At 42.9% G+C, this 13,071-nt stretch overlaps 1 protein-coding gene across 3 annotated transcripts in view; it reads right to left on the minus strand.

The window, feature by feature from the left end:
- ZDHHC2 (zinc finger DHHC-type palmitoyltransferase 2) overlaps positions 1-13,065 on the minus strand; it is a 67,716-nt gene extending 54,651 nt beyond the window's left edge. For 2 of the 3 annotated variants that reach the window (XM_023737229.1, XM_023737231.1), the window contains exon 1: positions 12,927-13,010. In XM_023737229.1, the coding sequence (XP_023592997.1) occupies positions 12,927-12,930 (4 nt within the window). In that variant the 5' untranslated portion in view covers positions 12,931-13,010. Of the gene's footprint in view, positions 1-12,926 lie in introns of all 3 variants that reach the window. The other variant, XM_023737228.1, reaches the window with a different exon arrangement.
- Positions 13,066-13,071: the final 6 nt, after the last annotated feature.

Here is a 13,071-nt window from a genome sequence, read left to right on the forward strand (position 1 = left end):
CTTCGGGCTTCCTTATTCCTTGTCCAGCTTTCACATGCATATGAGGCGATTGAAAATACTATGGCTTGGGTCAGGCACACCTTAGTCCTGAAAGTAACCTCTTTGCTTTTTAACACTTTAAAGAGGTCTTTTGCAGCAGACTTGCCCAATGCAATACGTCATTTGATTTCTTCACCGCTGCTTCCAAGAACATCGGTTGTGGATCCAAGTAAAATAAAATCCTTGACAACTCCAATCATTTCTCCATTTATCATGATATTGCTTATTGGCCCAGTTGTGAGGATTTTTGTTTTCGTTATGTTGAGGTGTAATCCATACTGAAGGCTGTGATCTTTGATCTTCATCAGTAACTGCTTCAAGTCCTCTTGGCTTTCAGCAAGCAAGGTTGTGTCATCTGCATATCTCAGGTTGTTAATGGGTTTTTCTCCAATCCTAATGCTGTGTTCTTCTTCAAATAGTCCATCTTCTTAGATTATTTGCTCAGCATACAGACCAAGTGTGGTGAAAGAATACAACTCTGACGCACATCTTTCCTGACTTTAAACCACAGATTAGCCCCTTGTTCTGTTCAAACGACTGCCTCTTGGCCTATGTACAGGTTCTGCATGACCACAATAGAGTGCTCTGGAATTCCCATACTTTGCAATGTTATCCACAATTTGTCATGATCCATACAGTCGAATGCCTTTACACAGTCAATGAAACACAGGTAAACATCTTTCTGGTATCCTCTGCTTTTAGCCAGGATTCATCTGACATCAGCAATGACATCAACTTCTGGCAGTTCCCTGTCGATGTACTGCTGCAACTGCTTTTGAATGATCTTTAGCAAAATTTTACTTGTGTGTGATATTAATGGTATTGTTTGATAGTTTCCACATTCTGTTGGATCACCTTTCTTTGGAACGGGCACAAACATGGATCTCTTCCAGTCGGTTGGCCAGGTAGCTGTCTTCCAAATTTCTTGACATAGACCAGTGAGCACCTCCAGTGCTGCATCCATTTATCGAAACATCGCAATTGGTATTTGACAATTCCTGGAGCCTTGTTTTTTGCCAATGCCTTCAGTGCAGCTTGGTCTTCTTCCTTCAGTACCATCGGTTCTTGATCATATGCTGCCTCCTGAAATGGCTGAACGTCAACCAATTCTTTTTGGTACAGTGACTCTTTGTGTTCCTCCCATCTTCTTTTGATGCTTCTTTTCCGCATAGAATCCTTCACTATTGCAACTCCAGGCTTGAATTTTTTCTTCAGTTCTTTCAGCTTCTGAAATGCCGAGTGTGTTCTTCCCTTTTGGATTTCTATCTCCGGATCTTTGCACATTTCATTATAATACTTTACTTTGTCTTCTCTTCTTGAGCTACCCTTTGAAATCTTCTATTCAGCTCTTTTACTTCATCATTTCTTCCATTTGCTTTAGCTACTCTACATTCAAGAACAAATTTCAGAGTCTCTTCTGACATTCATTTTGGTGTTTTCTTTTTTTCTTGTCTTTTTAATGAGCTCTTGCTTTCTTCATGTATGATGTCCTTGATGTCATTCCACAGCTTTAGTCTTTGGTCATTAGTATTCAATGCATCAAATTTATTCTTGAGATAGTCTCTAAATTCAGGTGGGATACACTCAAGATCCTACTTTGGTTATTGTGGACTTGGTCTAATTTTCTTCAACTTCAACTTGAACTTGCATATGGGCAATTGATGGTCTGTTCCGAAGTCGGTCCCTGGCCTTGTATATACTGGTATATGTGGTTATTTTGGGTACATCTTTGAAATTAAATTCAAGGCCTTTAATAATGAATTCAAAACAAGAGTTCAATATCCACCTCTTCAATGTGATATTCAATATCATTAAGTTCTCAGTCCTCACCCGACTTGACATACGAGCACATTTGTCAAAGCTGATTACTCTCTCCTTGTTACACTTTACTCCCTGAGCTTTACTTCACCACACACTCTCGGTTTTCCTTCGCTTCACTAGCTTTTCCTTCTCAGCCTTTGCTGGTTCCTACTCATCTCCTGAACTCTCAATCTTGGTCATCTCTGGGCCTCTGCTCAAGTTACATGCACTCCCTTGGTGGAATGAATGTATCCAGCATCAAATCTTCAAATCCATTTTATATGCTTTTGTTGTTACAGGCTGATGATTCCCAAATTAATTCTTCCAGACCATACCTCTCTCCCAAATGCCAAACTGTTCACTCAGCTGTTTACTCAGCATCTCTACCTCAATGTCAACATAGCCAATACTGATCTAAATTCACTCCCTGCCACAAACACACCCAAGCTTCTTCTATCTACAGACTTCTGCATCTCAACTGATCCCCATCCTTCCAGTTGTTCAGGCCCAAAACATTGGAATCATTTTTGACTTCTTTCTTTCTTTCATACCTCACATCTGTCTGTCAGGAAAACGCTGTTGTCTCGACTTTAAAAATACATCTAGAATCTGACCACCTCCACTATCACCACTAAGGTTCATGGCACCATTGATTCTCACCTGGATTGACCCAGTAGCCTGGTCTACACAGCAGCCAAGGTGACCTTTGAAAATATGAGTCATAGCATGTGACTACTCTACTCAAAACCTTTGCACTCGTTCCTCATTTCACTCAAGTAAAGTTGAAAGAAATCTTCACATGCCTATGGGGCTCTACCTGATCTGCACCTTCTCTGACTTTGTCACCCACTTCCTTCCCCTCATTCACTCCTCTCCAGCTGGAATGATGTCCTTGCTCTTCCTCAAACATGCCAGTGTCCTGCCTCAGAGCTTTGGTATGGTTCGTACCCTCTGCCTGAGACACTGGCTCTTCTCCCCAGTACCAGCATGGTTAAATCCCTCAGCTCCTTCAGGTCTCTGCTGAAATGTCATCCAATCCAAGAGGCCTCCCCCGGCCACCCTATTTAAAACTATAACTTTCCCTTGTTGGCAATCCCAACCTTCTTGCCCGGCTCTGCTCTCTGTTATAACATTTATGATCTGCCTACTAGTGTTTGCCTCCCTCCCTCCAACTAGAATGTAAGATACAAGAGCAGACAATAAATATTTGAATAAATTAAAAGAGTGTCCAATAAATTACATAGGGTTGGAATGTACTCAATTCTTGGATTTTGTAATTATATGTTAAAAGGTAAGTTTATGGGTTAAGAATCCTGGTGGCACAGTGGTTAAGAGTTTGGCTGCTAACCAAAAGGTCAGGAGTTCGAATCCACCAGCTGCTCCTTGGAAACTCTATGGGGCAGTTCTACTCTGTCATATAGGGTTGCTATGAATTGGAAATGATGAGATGGCAACGAGTTTTTATGGTGAATCATTACCGACTCCCCCGCCCCCCACGACTGACATACAGCTCTCAGTTCTGTATATCTTACTTTTCGGTACGTACTATTCCTGGAATAAGCTGTGTCTCATTAAAAATATGCTATAATTAAAGCTCTTATTAAGTGTAACTGGTCTCTGCCTTTTGTTCACATTAACTGGAGATGGCCTGGACAATCACACATCACAGTCAAGTACATAAATCCCTTACTGGCTTTCTTTCTGAAACATGTCACATGAGTTGCCCATTCATGAATAAACTTCATCACAAACTAGCCCCTGCCATGCAGGGCGGGGTTATGACTTTCAGTTCGAAGCTCATGACTGACATCTTTTTCTTTATCTATAAATGGCATCAGGTATCTCTTATTATGCCTCAACCTTGGCCGTTCTGGAGAAGGCTGCCTTTCTTACCAAAGGACTTCTAATCTGAATTTTACGTACACATTACAGTCTGTATTTTAAGTCATACCATCCCTCACATCCCTTCCAAAGCTGGTGAAAAGCCACTCTTTAGATTCAGCTACCTACAGCTTTAAGATGGCCCTTGGTTTCCCAAGGGATCAGGGACACAATTCAGCCTGGGTTTTAAGTCACCCCATTCCAAACATACCCTTCAAATATGATGAAAATTCATCTTATATATTACACAATAATCACAGAGACAGGAATTTAATGTATTTACACATAAAAAAACAGATAACCACAACAAAGCATTCTGGTTGTCGAAATTCACTGAATTAGAGTCAAATAAATCTATAAGGTTCTTAAAACTACATAAACTCTTTTTTATAAGGACTGTATCTACTATAAGATGATCATGAAGATAGAGAAACTACCTTGAGACTATTTTACGCTTTGAATATTTGGTTTTAAACGACATAGAGACAAAGGTTTCTGTGAATTGTTTAGTGTGTATTCAGCTGATGGACTCTTCTGGACTGTTGTGCTCCTCTGGGACAGCAATGCTAGTGAACAAACCCAAAAGGTCGAATTATTCAGGTATCGGAGGAGCGCTTACTGTCCACTTCCCAGGAGGGAAAATCTCAGGATACCACGGAGAAACACTGGCAAAGAAAGAAAACCCTGCCCCCTATAAAGCACTTCTTCATTTTCACTTTAAAATGTAATCAGCAACATATCTAAAACAAACCACCATCAAGTCCACATTTTAGAGTGGAGAGAAATGCTAAGATAATAAACGTAGCGTATATTTTTGCTCAAGAGTGCCTCCTAAATAAAAATGGATCTGTCATACTGGAGGTACTAGTGCTTACAGTTGAATTTAAAAGTCAGAGTCAGATGGAAAGTCAAATTCGGAAAAATGCTACCCAATGTTACAAACTGTAATGTACTTCTGAGAGGAGAATTCTACGGCAGTCATAACTTGTTACTTTATTGCTACCATATGCTTCTTAAGAAATCAGAGCAACTACCTCCTCCATGAACCCCTGCTCTGCAATTTCCAGCCCTGAACAACAGCATTTGGTTGGGATCACATTCAAAGTATTATAATAAAATTACTCTTAAAAGAATTAGAAAAAATACTGTAACAATCTTCTAGTGGACTAGTGAAAAACCTAATTCAATTATGTTATACTGTTATTATTAATTATCTGTCGTATTTCTGAATGGTAATACAAAATCATAAGGTTTTATAGAATATTAAAACCGTCTTTCTAAATGATCTTTGGAATACTGCTTCCCAAACAGAAAGCATTAAAGTCTGTGCCATGTTCTAATTTATCACATTACCAGCCAGACGAGATCCTATTTCTACAGTCATCACAGAGAGCTGGAGTCTCGGGGGACCTGTGAGCCCACCACTTCCTAGAGGAAAGAAGGCTGCGAGATGTGATACAACTGTCAAAATACATGAAATCAGCAGTACAAATTATTAACTCTAAGTCATGGTTTCATTTTTCTGAGATAAAAAACCATAAAGTTGCCATTAAGAGGAGTCATCTCACTGACAACTCCTCACCTGCACTCTAATCTCGGGAACATACTTGTCTTTTTTATTTTATCTATTAGTATTATTATTTTAGTTTCCCGACACTTCTTCACACCACGGAGACCAAAAGATCAAATACCTGCTCTTTGTCTGGAACACACACCCTCAGCTCAGCCCACTGGGTGCTCCCACACGGGTCTTTGACAAGGGACCCATCTTTACAAAGTGTAGGGAGCAGTGGGGGTCCCAGTGTTCTGTGATGGCCAGCCAACAGGGCGGCAGCTCCTTCACAGGCAGTTTCTCCAGTCGGATGTCAGCCCCATCGCATCCGCCTTCTCTTGGTTTCTGTCCATTTTGTAAGCTAGGTTCTCCAGTCTTTCCATGGACTCAGTGAGTTGTATTCATGACGTTCCCTGCCCCTGCCTCAGCTTCACTCACTAAGGCACGTGCAATAAGCTGGCAGCAGAGTAAAAATGGCCCAAGCATCAGGTAAGAAGTGAGGGAGCTGAAATGACCATTTAGCTTGCCAACCAAAACCAAACTCGTTGCCATTGAGTCGAATTTGACTGATAGCGACCTTATGGGACAGAGGAGAACTGCTCCATTGGGTTTCCAAGGAGCGGCTGGTGGATTTGAACTGCCAATCTTTTGGTCAGTGGCTGTCATGGACTGAATTGTGTCCCCCAGAAATATCTGTCAACTTGGCTAGGTCATGATTTCTAGTATTGCATGATTGTCTATCATTTTATCATCTGATGTGATTTCCCTGTGTGTTGTAAATGCTATCACTAAGATGTAATAAAATGGATTAGCAGCAGTTACACTGATGAGGTCTACAAGATTAGGTAGTGTCTTAAGCCAACCTCTTTTGAGATATAAAAGAGAGAAGCGAGCAGAGAGACAGGGGACCTCATACCACCAAGAAAGCAGCGCTGGGAGCAGAGCGCATCCTTTGGACCTGAGGTTCCTGTGCTGAGATGCTCCCAAACCAAGGGAAGACTGACGACACAGACCCTCCTCCAGAGCCGACAGAGAGAGAGCCTTCCCCTGGAGCTAACGCCCTGAATTTGGACTTGTAGCCTACTAGACTGTAAGAGAATAAATTTCTCTTTGTTAAAGCCATCCACTTGTGGTATTTCTGTTACAGCAGCACTAAATGACAAAGACAGCAGCCAAGCTCTTAACCACTGTGCCGCCAGGGCTCCACAGCTTGCAGCAGGGGCAAAATTGCTGGTCATAATCTTACTCTGAGATAATTATATGTGGTAAGATTTATGATTTGAAATTCATTACTACTTAAATGCTCCCCCATAATCTATTTTTACCTGCTTTGTTGATTATTCTTTTGATCCAGCGTTGGACTAGCAACCAATCCACAAGTTCCTAGGAGGGGGTTATTTCCATTTCTGCTTTCCTACCTGTTGGCTGTGCAAGTGGCATTCAGAAAGGTAACAACGCTCTACTGACGCCCCAGCTGGGCAGAAGACTTCAGTCTTTTTCCGGAGGCATTTTCCTCCCTACGCTCTTAGAGAAAGCTATTAGGAAGCTTCTCGTCTAAATCATCTCTTTGGGGAAATGAGGCTAACCAGTAACAAGAAGTCAGTAAATGATTTGGAATGAACCCTACTCAAGCCCTTCAGCAGCTGACCTCTTTCTAACCTTGTGGACATACACCCTCTCTAGAGATAATCGTCTTCATTTAAGAAACCATCCCTTTAGTTTATGTTTAATAACTGGCAACACCTATGCAAGTATTTAATAGCCTGGGTGACATGCAGGGAAAGCATTTAAAAGCAAGATTTTCCACAACAAACCTTCGTTTACATTGAGCTCCGACGGCTGAGATAATATTCTCTGGCTTATTTATACTTACAATGGGATGTTTTCATTTATAAAATGGGGTGAATCAAACTACATAAAAATCACAAAGAAATTAATTCCTTCGACACTGAGCACCACTACATGCTAAGCACCACGCTAACTGCTTTCATATATTGTCTCTAATAGGACTTCATAGCAAACGGTAATCCTGCGTTGTCCAATACATCGAAAGAGAAAGGATTCCAGGACACGCCGTCTGGAACCAAGAGAGCATTCAGGAGGTTCTCCTCCTTCCCTGCGCCCCCGGGGACCATTGGCATTCAAGTCAAAGGGCAGCGCGGATCGAGAATTTGGGGAAGATAGTATTTTATACATCTGAATTTTTGATTTGAAGAAATATTAAGTTTTTATCCCGATTCACATAAGTTCAAATCTTCAAAATATTTGATAATATTATGAACAGTCACTGAACTGATATATTTGGCATTAATAATGGCAGCAAGAAATCATTTCCAAAGTGATTTAGGCATTAAATGTTTTTTATGTATCTGTTCTCTGTGGATGTGGAATTAATGTTAATCATTACAAGTCTAACATTTTTACTCCTGGATCATTTGTTTGTCGGGTTTTTTTTTTAAGCTTTAATGTTCTACATAATTTTTAAATGATAGTTTACAAATAACAAGAATACATTTCTTTCTCCATGTGGCTCAAATTCATTTCAGGATGAAAGGCAACTTAGAGCGCCATTCAGTCCCTATCCTTGACACTGCAGTGGCCTTGAATTAATGGTGGATCAGAGCCTAACAGAATCCAAGTATGAGGTTTCACATATTCTATCCTTTGGAATGTTTGTTCGCTTAAAGGGAGGAAAATATGATTGTTTATCTCCCAAACTGACCCCTAAGTATCTGTACGAATGCCTTTAATTCAGTAATCCCTGTGGCATATAAGAGGCTGACAACCATTCTGAGGGGGGTTTATTAATAAAGACTGCAAAACTGTGAGCAAAACCCCAGTATTCCAATGGTCTAACTTCTAACACACCCCAGCTACCAAATCTGGCCAGCCTACTGTTTTTGTAAATAATGTTTTATTGGAACACAGTCACATCCATTTGTTTAAGTATTATCTACCGTTGCTTTTGTGCTACAATAGCCAAGTTGAGTAGTTGCAACCGAGACCAGATGGCCTGCAAAGTCTAGAAGAGTTACTATCTGGACCGAACAATAAAGTCCTCTGACCCTTAAACAGTCGTGCAAAAGCTCTTGGCTTATTTTTCAGAGCCCTGCTAACTCTCATTAAACAGCAATGCTAATGTTTAACAAAGGTGTTAACAAGTTCCTCGGGCTAGAGAGACTTAGTGAGGGGTTTGGCGGGGAAGTGGAGACATTTGAAACCGTCACACCACAGCTGCCAAAATCACAGCTGACATCTCAGTTGGGTGACTTGGTGACAGGACACAGAACTTTTAGCAATCTCTTGAGCATATGAACTTTTCATATACAAATGAGGGAGGAGGTTGGCCTAGATGATCTCTAAGCTTTTCAATCTTTATGATTTTTAAAAATGACTTCACTAAAATCATGAGCAAACTCAGAACTGTATTACAACAGGATATAATAGCAAACGTTCTGTAGTAGCTGCTGAGGGAGCAAGGAAGGATCAAACACATTTTAGAAAAATGATAACCAAAATGGTCACAGAGGGCTATGGGGGAAGTTTCTCGTACTATTCTTGAAAGCTTTCTGTAAATTTGAAATGACAACAAAACAAATAGTAGCAACAAATAGTTAAACAGGAGAGTGTTGACATGTCGTGGGGTTGGTAACCAATGTCACAAAACACTCTGTGTACTAACTGTTTAATGAGAAGCTAGTTTGTTCGGTACATTTTCATCTAAAGTAAAAAATCATCAAAAAAGAAAGAAAAAAATAGTTAAAACAATTTTAAATGTTAGCTCCTCAAAGGGAAAATGCAGTTACTTTCTACAACATGCAAATTTGATACACTAACTGCATGACTGATATACAAAACATACCGACCATGTGCAGTAAACCCAATGAATCAACATGCCTGAGGCTGCAGACTCTCCATACTCCCTGTAATCCTGCATCCGAAAGCACAAATTTTACCCTGTGAATTTACCCTCCTTTACAGAAGGCAAACGAGCTACCTAATAATTCAAGAAACCAAATATAGACAACACGCAAGGAAACCAGCAGAGAAGGGAGGGGTAGGAGGGGGACGAATAATATGAATAAAAGGGTCTAGTTAATAAGACAATGGATAATCAGGATCTGAATGATTACATGTGGGACAATCCTACCTGGAACACTGGACTCTCATATAATATATTACATCCTATACATTTTATATACACACATTCTGCAAAGAGAGACGAGTTTATTTTTATGAAATACAAACACTAAGCAAAAATTCCACTCACGGAAAGAGTGCCTAGAGAGCCACACACGTCCATGATGTTAAATATAGAAACGAACGGTAATGAGAATCATTATCTCCAGTTTCCAAGGATACCAGGCTAAGTACTACTCCTAAATTGCAGTTCATTCAGCAAAGGGTCATCCCTAGCTGACAGCAGATGGAGGAGGAGGACCAGTGTCTTATCCTTCACTTACCCTCTCCAGTTCCCAGCCTCCACCCCCATGTTCTGGCATCAACCTTTGGCCAATGTTGTATAGGTGAAATTCGCCGACTCTGATTGTAAATACAGCTTTCAAGAGAAAAAGAATCTGCAGTCTACAATGTAATACTGGGGGTGTGGGGGAGAGGGAGGAGGTTAGGATTCCATTTTTGTTTGTGAAAAGGAAGGAAGGTGGTTTTGTGTGTTTCTCACACCAGTTGCTGTCTTTCTCAGTGTCTATAAAGGGACTGCACTGTTAATTTCAACTTCCTACCCAACCGAGGTGTGGGGCAGTGGTGGTTCAGGGCAGAACTCTCGACTTCCATGCAGGAGATTCGGGCTCATTTCCCAGCCACGGAGCCGTCATCCATCAGCCGTCTGTTAGCAGAGGCTTGCATGTAGCTATGATGCTGAACACGTTTCAGCAGAGCTTCCAGACCAAGATGGACTAGGAAGAAAGTCCTGGTGATCTACTTCTGAAAACCAGTCAGTGAACACGCTACAGATCACAACAGTTTGATCTGCAGCCAATTATAGGGATGGCACAGGACCAGGCAATGTTTCCTCCCATTGTGCATGGTGTCCCCATGAGTCAGGGACAACTCCACAGCAGCTAACCACCACCACCCAGCTACAGCTATCCAAGACTTCTGAAGTTGACCACTCCTACTCTGCCATCACTTCTAGATTTAAATTCATTATTTACTACTTGTTTCTACAGCAATGTGTTGTGGTTAGGTGCCATCAAGTCAATTTTCGACTCATAGTGACCCCATGTGACAGAGCAGAACTGCCCCATAGTTTCCTAGGCTGCAATCTTGCCAGGAGCAGATTGCCAGTTCTTCCTCCCTCAGAGCTGCTGGGTGCTTTAAACTGTCAGCCTTTCAGTTAGCAGCCAAGCACTTAACCTTTTGTGCCGCCAAGGCTCCTTTTCTACAGCAACAGAAATATTTAAAACCACTTTCTGACAACCTAGGAGATGCTGCCTCTGAATCATTTATTTGTTTATTCAACACCATTTATTGATTGCTTTCCATGCAGCAGGCATCATGCCCGGCCAGGTAGGCAGTGACAGGAAGTGATTTTCAACTTCTTCAAGACTGCCAGTTAAAGTGACAGTAACAGACCACGTCACTTAGGCAGTTTAAAAAGAGGTATTCTCCCCCTTAACCAAACTGCCACTTCAGAAAACAGTGATGTGGATTTTGTGGATACTTTACATACATATGTCTTACACTCACAGAAACTCTATAGAAAAATATGATCCAGATATAACAGCAATTTTCTATTTAGTTTGCCGCTTCTCCCTCCCCTGCTACTTGTCTGCCCAATATACTAAGACCTCCGCAGGTAGCCCCTCCGCTGGACGCAGACGCACTTGGTAGGAAAGAAGGCACTTCTTGGCTTCAAGCACTTTCTCCTGATGGACATGAGACGCTGTACCACGCTAAGCTTCCTGCCTTAATGCGATCATGTAGGAGACTCAGCTGCCTGTTTCTATAATCAAGGCCATCTGGGTTGGCCCTCCTCTGAACCAGTGACATCAACCGAAACATTCACTTCTGGAAGAGGGTTAAGGAATAAAATACAACAGAGGTTCCTAATAGTTCCATGGCATGTGATTCTCAGAAAGGCAAGCTATTTGATATTAAAAGTTAATAGAAAAATTACAAAATGCTTCCGAAAACTTTCTTCCTACACACTTTAGATGACTTGAACATCACCTATCTAGATGCACTGCCCTGAAGATTTCAGTACAGCCCAATCCTTTTTTTTTTTTTACAATAAACAGATTCGTTTTTTGTACTGCAAGATGGTTTCTGTTGCAATAAACAAAGTGATAATAGTGAAATTAAAAACCATATGAAATCAGTAGTATCGGATCCCTTAAATCTATGGCGGTAATTATTTCGGTGCATAGTTTCCCACAAGGGGCATTTTGAGACGCGATGTTTTCAGACAAGATTCTATGTCTTGATCTTGAAGGCTTTGCAAATGTTCACGTTGGGAAGGTCCCACGATTTCATCTTTCTCCTGCTCCCACCCAGGCCTCGGGCTCAGTAAGGCAAAAACGAGACACTTCTGTAGGCGGAGCGCCAAACACAAAAAGCATTCACAGCTCAACGCTCGGGTTGGAATGCCTTCCTCTGTTTCAGCACCTTTTCTCACAGGACCCGTCGGTTTGCACAAAACCTCTGAAGGTTGAAGCCAGCTTCTATTAAAGGATATAACTGTATTCACTAGTTGTGCAAAATCAACCTTTTTTTTAAATTTCAGCATTGAAACTACCCTGACTCACCAATTCAGGAGCCTAAAACTTGGACGTGGGCCACTTGGCTCTTTGAACGAAAAAACCTCAGACGGTCACCCCCCACCCCCCACTATTCTAATATCGAAATTATGGTCTCGGAGCCCCGGTGGCGCAGTGGTTAAGAGCTCAGCTGCGAACCAAAGGGTGGCCAGTTCGAATCCACCGGCCGTTCCTTGGAAACCCTATGGGGCAGTTCTACTCTGTCCTAGAGGGGTTACTAAGAGTCGGAATCAATTTGATGGCAGCGGCTTTGTTTGTTTTTGGTGGTGGTGGTGGTGGTTTCCTTTTTGGTTATATTCCATATGTCTTTGGAAACACTGGAATCTCTCTCCTCCACCCTCTCCCTTAAACTAGAAAGTGTCCAACTGGCAACCCTCAAATCATGAAGCAGCAAAAACGCCCCTGAGCACCGCCACCAACATTTTAAAAGGGGATGAAGGACAGGCAGGAAAAGGTAGCTGTCACCCGAGGCCGAGGCTCCCACGCCCGCGAGAGTTTGGCGCAGCTCGGATCCCGGGCCCGGCCTCGAGTCCTCCAGCCCCCAGCGCAGCCTCCCCGGCCTCACCTCTCCGCGGAGGCGGCTGGCAGAGGCGACCACTGTTCTCCCTCCGGGGACCGTCCTGCTCCGCGAGGGGGTGTGGCTGGGGGGGGAGGTGACACCGTAAGCGGAGAGTTGTCACCGGGAAGGCAAGACTAGTGCGAAAGGAGGCGCGGAGACCCCGCTGGCAGTGCCCGGGGCGCAGGGCTGTCTCGGAGCGCCCGGCTTCTCCGAGTCCCCAGACGGTCGGGGTGGGCTGCGGAGGGGGTGACGGGGACGCTGCCGACTGGACGGTGCTCCCCCGGGGGGCGCGGGGGGCGCGGGGGCGCGTACTCACCCATGCACAGCTGGATGGCGTAGGCGTAGTAGGACCAGCCCAGCAGGAGGCCGATGAACACCACCGGGATCCAGTAGAGCACCCGCCGGCAGCGCCGCCTGACTCTGCCCGGGCCCGAGGGCGCCATCTTCCAGCCGCATCCACC

The sequence above is a fragment of the Trichechus manatus genome, unplaced genomic scaffold (genome assembly GCF_000243295.1).
Source record: "Trichechus manatus latirostris isolate Lorelei unplaced genomic scaffold, TriManLat1.0 scaffold00099, whole genome shotgun sequence".
In the NCBI taxonomy this organism is placed as follows: Eukaryota; Metazoa; Chordata; class Mammalia; order Sirenia; family Trichechidae; genus Trichechus; species Trichechus manatus.